This window comes from Amblyomma maculatum, chromosome 4 (assembly GCF_055883805.1).
Source record: "Amblyomma maculatum isolate TAMU_Amacu chromosome 4, ASM5588380v1, whole genome shotgun sequence".
Classification (NCBI taxonomy): domain Eukaryota; kingdom Metazoa; phylum Arthropoda; class Arachnida; order Ixodida; family Ixodidae; genus Amblyomma; species Amblyomma maculatum.
Genome location: NC_139347.1, coordinates 95630360 through 95639025, shown reverse-complemented (window position 1 = coordinate 95639025; position 8666 = coordinate 95630360). Strand labels below are relative to the sequence as shown.

Genomic DNA, 8666 nt, shown 5'->3' with positions numbered 1-8666 from the left:
GGACTCGAACCACGCTGTTATACCTCCAGAAGTTTGCACGTGAGGCCCAAATTTACGTCCAAATGGGATCTCCCTGTCCCTCCCCCTCCATGTCCCATCCGCTCTCCTATTAATAGGTCTTTGTGCCAGCTCCATTCAATAAAGATCACTCACTCACTCACTCACTCACTCACTCACTCACTCACTCACTCACTCACTCACTCACTCACTCACTCACTCACTCACTCACTCACTCACTCACTCACTCACTCACTCACTCACTCACTCACTCACTCACTCACTCACTCACTCACTCACTCACTCACTCACTCACTCACTCACTCACTCACTCACTCACTCACTCACTCACTCACTCACTCTGACATGCGTTGACTTCCCGGCCTGAAAGGGAAAATTTTATATAAGCACGCCGAATTGAGATTTCTACAATAGGTTTCAACCGAAAAAACTAATAGGATTTCAGCTAAAAATGTTCATATTTTAGTACGCAGTGTACATATAACTGACTGCCGAGTATGAGTTACACTCAAAGTGGAAATATTAGCTAAGTGGAAACCGAGGGAGCAATGCGGTGGTGGTATTGTTTGATATTCCGCGCAGTTATGCGATTTCAGTTATCTCACAACCGTTAGCTTACACGCCTCTGCGCACCGTGAAGCACCACGTCCTCGCAGCCTCCAAGCTAAGCTTTATTTGGTCACTTATTATCATTCTCTTAGAAGGTTAGTCATTACCTTGGGCTTATCACTTGCATGAAGACCACGACACGAAACCGCACATGCGTGCAACGAAAAATTGTCATGTTCTCGTCTACCACCACAATCGAGATACATTTCCCTCGCTGCGATCACGTAGTTTTCATCAGATCAGGTGATGCATCGCTTTCTCCCTGAACCACCATGCTCTGAACCTAGCGAAATAACCCACGGATAGCATATCAACCTAGAGTTTTAAGAAATGAATTTCCACTGCCACTTTTGGCTACTGGCTATGGTATTTACACCCCGCGACTTCTGCAATGGCAGCGCCAATTTCTTCGACAAGAAAGTCAGAAAGTACGACCCTTCGCACCAAAAGTGCTGTGAAACAGACCACTCATACTAGCAGAAAAGTTGAGACAGGCTCTAAATGGCTTTTGACAGCTCGTATTTGCCGCATTAAATAACCGAAAAAGGGATTAATTCGATCGCCAAAACTTATTCCCCTTATGAAAACAGAACTTGTGGTCTGAAATAAGCACTGGGATAAGTTCGCCGCATTTAAAAAAAAAAAAAAAAAATAAAAGCTGAGAGGTCCAAAACTTTGCTATCCTCCAAGTCACTCTTTAGACTGCAAAAGCTACATTCCCGTGTTGTTTCTTCCTCGCAGGACAAAACATGCGTGCGTCACTGGCGGCCTTAGTCGTGCTCTGCATCGCCGCCGTGTCGCTTTGTTCAGCACACGTACAATGGGACGATTTCATGAACTGCCTGCAGCGAAAGTTCGGCCGGAGCTTCTTTCAAGAGCAACACGCCGACTGCGCCGCCCGGAAGCTTTTCGTCAACTACAGGCGATCGATGTACTGCCAACATTGCGATGCGTAAGTATGGGTCGGCACGTGCAGCAACAAGTTTATCTATGTAACCAAGGGGTAACACCCCTTTAAATGGCGAGGCTTGGATGGCAGCGTTTTCCATCGAAACGAAGCCTTTAGCAACATCATGTCGGTCGCGCTTGGCCGCTGGTCATGCGAATGACGGCGCTGTTGCACTCTATATACTTTTCGCTTTGACAAGAGTTGGAACAGAATTATCTAAAAAGTTCGGCGCAGTAGTATTAACGCAGTTCCCTTCCAGCACCAAGCAAAACCAGTTCGAAGGGGTATATAAAACGCGCCATTTCCCGAGCACATAATCAGAACATAGCAAATGAAGCTACATTACACTTGCCTTTTTAATGCGAAAGCATTACTTCGCTATGTTCACAGATTTCTGTCCGCAGACCGCGCCCGCAGAACGTGTCTGCAAAATCGTGTCAGCAGCAGTTGAGTAATTGAGAAGTGACAGAGGTTAATGAGTGATGTCAATCGATAGAGAGTGACTTAATGTTGTGTCCGAAAAAATGATCAGACCTATAAGTTATTTAGGTAATTAATTAAAGGCAAAAATGTAAAAGTAAAGGCGAAAATGGCCCCATTAGCCAATGGCTTGGCGCCACGTTTGAATGTATCAAATACTAAAATAGTTAATTAAATAAGTAATTAAGGTGATGTCAAAGATGTGACGTCACGCAACCTGAAGTCGAGCCAAAAAAGGGCATGGGAAGGGATTGGCGCACAAGTTGAAAGTACCAAAGACTAAAGTAGTTAATTAAGGCACTCAATTTGGGTGACGTAAAGGATGTGATGTCACGCAACCGGAAGTAGAGCCGAAAAAGGGCATAGGAAGGGATTGGCGCCCAATTTGAAAGTACCAAAAACTGAAATGGGTAAACAAGAAGTGGATTAAGCGACTAAAAGCAGCCAGAGGTAACCTACAGCAGCATCCGTGCTTTCGCATGACTCCAATGCAGATTCTGCAGTGCTCTTTTTTTTTTTTTTGTTCCCGAGCTAATACATTCTACGCGAGAGTGTGTTAATAAGATCGGCTAAGGTTGCTCAGCTTTAATGCACGCGGTCAGCTTGAACCCTATTAAACCTATTTTCGCTTTTTGCCCCGCCCTCGGCGAGGATAGCAACATGAAGTTACTAATCCTGACACTGCTTCTTTTTTGAGCGCGCAGCCTTGGCGGTTGCACTGTGACGGGGAAGAAAAGGCTAAAACGTCAACTTTTTTAATATGGCCCTCTGTTAGCAAAATTGGAGTGTGTCCTGTTTATATGTGGCCGCACGCGAAACGATGTTGATTTTCTCAGAGTTCGCTGCTGTCATTGAGGTACCAGAAGCTGCGTTCTGTTTTTGTACTTTGTTATGCCAGCTATGGTTTAGTTGAACTCAATTTTAATTCTAGCAATTACGGAGGTAAAGCAAGGTGCGAATTTTGGGATAGTAGCCCCACAATAATAATAATAATAATAATAATAATAATAATAATAATAATAATAATAATAATAATAATAATAATAATAATAATAATAATAATAATAATAATAATAATAATAATAATAATAATAATAATAATAATAATAATAATAATAATCTTTATTTAGTATATTGAAAACAGTATGCAGAAACGGAAGCGCTGAAGCCACAAGTGGGCTTGTGCGGCGACAACCGGCAGCCGCGGTAATATACGCGCTACATCCGTACTCCATCAGAGGCAAAAAAAAAAAAAAAGATAAAGAAAAAAAAAACAAGGAAAAAAAATAAACATTTGGCACAACATATTATCAAAACTGCACTGATAACATCACTAATTGTTTGTTAGTTCTGTATATCACTTTTCTCATTTTTTGTTGTTAACATGTGATGACACTATGAAACGTTTTAACAATGTTATTGTGACTTCTCCCCCCCTATGTAATGCCCACTTGGGCCTTTAGGGTAATAAAATGAAATGAAAATGAAATGAAATGAAATATTAAAGGTTCTCTAACGCTTGAACAGCAACTCTCAGTGTTTTGACTATCGACAGCCCATAGCTCTTTTAATTATGACAAAATTCGTAATTTTTGGCTTTTTCTAACATCTAAATGAAGTCTTTTGTAAGGGCATAAAATCCGGGAAATCGGGCGACTAATGTCCTGTGGACGAATTCACATTTGGCGGTGACAGCGTGACCAACATTCAACACGAGAGAAATGTTTTTCAGTGTTAGGTGTTCGTAGCTCATCACTTAAAAATGTGGCGCCGTCAATGCGGTCCGCTCAGCCCACTGGGCAAATCCCAGGTCTGTAAGGTGCACTCCACGAGTAAATTCGGTTTATCCTACCTAAGAGCCCAGCACCTGTGCCGAATACAACGCGGACGCGTTGACTGCTACCCCACCATGGCCTAGTCCAAGCGGCTAGGGCATATATAGTAGTGTATAGACTCTAATGTGTTCTCATTTCTTCACCATCAACGCCTCACGAACTCGCGACCAATCTGCAAATATTCAATGAAAATAAAATGAAGGAAGATAACTTGAACGTTTCTTGAAATCCATCACCGAATATAAGAAAGCAGCTTAGCGGAAGTCAACGTTCTTAGATATAGACGGAAGCACAGTGCATGGACGAAGAGGGAAAGTGATAACACTTTGTCCTCATTGTTGTTTTCTTCAAGGTGTTTCTCAAACACGTCATCAATTAGTTCTACTCGTCTGTAGACCAGCAGTAAAAATTGGCTGTTGAAATGCGGATCGATATCCTACGGCAACATAAGTCTGATGGCCAAACAGCCATCGATGTATCGAGTGCGCCGATTCGACTTCTTTTCGATATCGCCTTTCTTAATCAGAACACAACAATTAGCGTAAATTTTCCAACGAAATCTTCCCTTAATCTTTCCTTAAACCGACCACCCAGCTCCTGCGAATTTTGACTCATTATTATGCTCATTAAAAGTTTTCTCTCTCTCTCTCTCTCCCTTAAACGCATTGATTTTCATGAGACCGATCAAAAGAAGAAGTTATGTTGCCACGAACTGCTTTGCGTACCCAGGCGTCAATTTATGACTGACTTGTGTTTGCTGCTCGTCGACAGGTACATGTCCTGCAGTAGCATTTTTCGCAGTTAAGAATGTTCTCTATTTTCTTAGAAGTCTCAAGGGTAACATGGGCATTCTAGAGGCACGCAGTCAAGTTCATTCTTTTTGTCCGAAGGCACAGACATTGTTACAAGCCCATACATATAAGAAGGTTTATAAGTGTGAAGCTGCAAAGAGAAACTTTATGGTGCGGTTACTTTCAACTCTGCTTCGTCTACCTGCGTTGCGCTCCCTGCTGTCGTCCGGTTGCGTTTACCGATTGTAGATCCAAATATCAACTAACAAAAGAAAAAAAGAATTAGGCCAGAAATACGAGTTGTCTATGAGTCATACTTTTCAGTACTTGTGTAGTACTCTTTTGCATACCTGCAGTTATTCTGTACTAATTTGTTGTATGTAGCTCTGTGGTACATTTCTGTTGTAACAATGCGAAATTTTGCTTTTTCTAAAGAATCTTTTGCTGTCAGCACAAGGTTACGACCAAAACCGCGTATAAATTTTGCTGGGACAAGAGAAAATTTCCTATAGCTGTTTTCACCTTGGTAGAGCAATTATAAGCTATAAAACCCAGCTACATAAACATAAGATGAGGTTCCACATAAGCAGGTCTCTGTTGTGCAGTAGTGCTGAAAACAAGTATGTGTAAGGACACCCACCGGGTAGTCCTTGCCGTCAGCGCAAAGTTGTAATGAAGACGCAGTCCGCCATGTCAAATGAAACGACTAGGCTCTCTTCCCCTCCTCTATTTTGCGCTCCTCGTGTCATCATCTTTGGGCCTCTCTGTTTCATCATCATCATCAGCCTGATTATACCCACTGCAGGGCGAAGGCCTCTCCCATATTTCTCCACTTAACCCGGTTCTGTGCTAGCTGCATCCACTTGATCCCTGCGAACTTCTTAATCTCATCCGCCTACCTAACTTTCTGCCGCCACCTGCTACGCTTTCCTTCCCTTGGAATCCAGTTTGTTACCCTCAGCGACCATCGGTTATCCTCTCTTCGCACTACATGTCCTGCCCATGCCCATTTCTTCTTCTTAATTTCCACTACAATGTCGGTAACTTGAGTTATTTGTCTGACCCACTCTGCACGCTTTCTATCTCTTAATGTTACCTCTACCATTTTTCGTTCCATAGCCCTCTGGGTCGTCCTCAACTTAAGTAGAACTCTCTTGGTTAGCCTCCACGTTTCAGCTCCATAGGTGAGTACAGGCAAGATGCGACTGTTGTATACTTTCCTCTTGAGCGATACCGGTAAGCTGCTAGTCATAATCTGCGAATGCTTGCCAAATGCGCTCCATCCCAATCTTATTCTTCTTGTTATTTCCTTTTCATGGTCCGGATTTGCGGTTCCTACCGGTCCTAAGTAGACATATTCGCCTACTACTTCCAGTGCTCCGATACCTAGCGTAAACTGCTGTTCCTTCCCGAGGCTGTTGAACATTACCTTAGTCTTCTGCATATTGATTTTCAAGCCTACCTTTCTACTTTTCCTGTCTAGGTCATCAATCATTATTTGCAGTTCATCCCCCGAGTTGCTTAGCAAGGCAATGTCATCAGCAAATCGCAGATTACTGAGGTATTCCCCATCTACCCTTATCCCTCTCTGTTTAGCTGGTTGTTAAAAACAAGGCGGGGATTAGCAGAACACATAAAGACTGCAAGCGTAAGACAACAATGTGTTTTCTGTCTCTCACGTGCCGACATAGCCCTCTGACAATGAGTGTAGCCAAAAGTCACGGATGGGATTCCGTTTGTGGCGGTGCCATTTTAATTGAAGCGAAGTTCAAAACAAGGCCGAATGCTGCTCAATGTCAGCACATCGTTCAAAATTAGCCAAGGTCCGTTCACTACGGTGTCTGACGCGCAGCTTTAAGACTCACATAACCCAGCTTAGCATCTGTTTCTCCACAGCTACTTCCACTGTCAGGGCAACTACGAGGCAATCTACGAATGCCAGCGGGACGGCCGAGCACAAGAGGTGGCCGAGGCGTTCAGCGACTGCCGGGAGAGCCTTGAGGGCAAGGAATCGAACAACCTCGTTTATAACGAGATCGACTTGTACGGTCGCCAGGGAGGAAACTGCTCAAAAGCCTACTTGGTCGACAGTCCCCGCTGCCACTACATTCCGGCCACTGTGTTGTGTAACAACACGCGCATAGATACCTTCGAAGAGGACGAGTCGTGATCCCGCGGCTGCTGTACGCAACCCTGCCAGAGTACAGGGCAGCAGCTGCGACTGTTGGACTGCATTAAGGCTCGGTTCCTGACTTGTTTCCGACGTGTGTTTTCCTGTGGCCATTCTTATCCTCTTCCTCCCTGTTGTAATTTTTCTCACCAATTTTACCTTTGTTTTTGTTCTTCTTTATTTCATCTTCCGTGTTCCTGAGGACATAATCATGACCAAAGAAAGGCATGGCGAGGATCGAGGCTTTCTGCTTTTTTTTTTTTTTTTTTTGCTGCTTGTTGCTCGTAAGGGATGGCTGTGTACAACACTACTATGGCAGCGAGAGGGATGGAGAAATGCAAAAAGTCTTCAAGTGCTTCTTTTTTGTGTAATGTGCTGATCTGTTCTGTTAGAGCAAGAACTTATTTTTCTGTCCAATCGTCTTCTTGGCTGAAACAAAATCTTGTCGAATGCGCCAATAAAGATCTTTAATGCGATTACTTTGATTTCTCAAGCTTTTGCGTCGTTCGCCTGAGTCTCCGTAATCCAAATAATCCGTAATACCTCGTAATCCACAAGTTATTAGAATGTGAGGGGATCGCTAGTAAAGATTACGAAGTTTTCTTATTATCTCATTCGTAGCTGGTGTGGATTTGCACCTTTTGGCCAGCATTCGTTCTATCAGCATGGTTCTTTCGTAGGCCGTTCTTGGAGGAACGTAAATTAAGCTCTCATTGAGAGCCTCTACAAAGCAGTCGGATCCCATTTAAACGTCGAATACAATCGCTATAAAAATTATTCTGCCTGTATCAATCCTACATAATTGTATGCTTGCTACGAGAAGTTATATTCAAGACGGACATGAGCAATCAGTACTCAACATGTTTAACGGCGCTGAAGCACATTTTAAGGCGACAACTGTGGCAAATTTAGTTTATCCTTTGTCAATTGAAGTTTGCTTTCGAGTGACAAAGAGGATAGTTTTACTTAAAGCGCAATGTTTATAAGCCAAGAAAGCTAGAAAACAAACTTGTCTATAGACACTAGCAGCTTTTCAAGCGACAACTTGAACAGCCTTATCCGGCGGGAAATATGGTTTCGGTATTTTCGGTGTTCCAGAAAAATTTTGATTGTTGGAAAGAGCGTGACGCCACTCATGCAGTTTCAGCACTGCGAATGATTAAAACTTAAAATAAAATAAAACATTACAGAAGTGATGTCATAATAAGTTAAATGTCTTATACCACATATCAATGTAAATTATTCTTTAGAGATAAAATGGCAGGGACTATCTGTTAAACAGATTATAATGGTAAATCATAGAAAGCTACGGTTTCAGCTGTACATGTGGCGACCTCTGGAATCTTCCACTCTAATTGATGGATGTTTAGCCTTACGTAAAATTGTTATAAAGAGCGAAAACACCTTCCGTGGTTACGCAGTCACGAGGCTCGGCAACCGAACCCGGCTACCTCCGAGTTCGTAACCGGACGATTCGAATCTGCTCCAATTATTTTTCAGAGCGTACGTTGCACTTGGAGTGCAAATTGGATTTCGCTTCGCTTAGTCTGAATGATATTGAGCTGTATCCAAGGTAAATTGACCCAATTAAGTGAAGGTACCCATCGATACATCCACCTTAGCTTCTCCGCAAACCAACTTAGAGAAAAATTGCAAAACAATGCGGAATAAAACGGCATTAAATGCACTTGTCTGCTTTTAAGGCGAAGCTTAATCGTCGCCATATTTGAGGTCGTCAAATCGTGTACAACCTTGCTAAATCACGGAAAACAAGCTCAACAGACCTTTCGCTCGTTCAACTAGGTTCATGCCAT

General features: G+C 42.9%; 1 protein-coding gene across 1 annotated transcript; it reads left to right on the top strand.

Moving 5' to 3' along the window:
- The first annotated feature begins 1376 nt into the window (after positions 1-1376).
- Positions 1377-7177, top strand: LOC146191692 (uncharacterized). Its single transcript, XM_084600364.1, has 2 exons — positions 1377-1579; positions 6579-7177. The coding sequence occupies exons 1-2, from the start codon at positions 1377-1379 to the stop codon at positions 6850-6852; spliced, it is 477 nt and encodes a 158-aa protein (XP_084456490.1). The 3' UTR covers positions 6853-7177.
- Positions 7178-8666: the final 1489 nt, after the last annotated feature.

What these genes read in the sequence shown, in the direction of transcription:
- LOC146191692 (XM_084600364.1), top strand. Translation starts at nt 1,377, where the DNA reads ATGCGTGCGTCACTGGCGGCCTTAGTCGTGCTCTGCATCGCCGCCGTG. An exon ending in TACTGCCAACATTGCGATGC is followed by an intron (nt 1,580 to 6,578) that starts GTAAGTATGGGT and finishes GTTTCTCCACAG; the next exon opens with CTACTTCCACTGTCAGGGCA.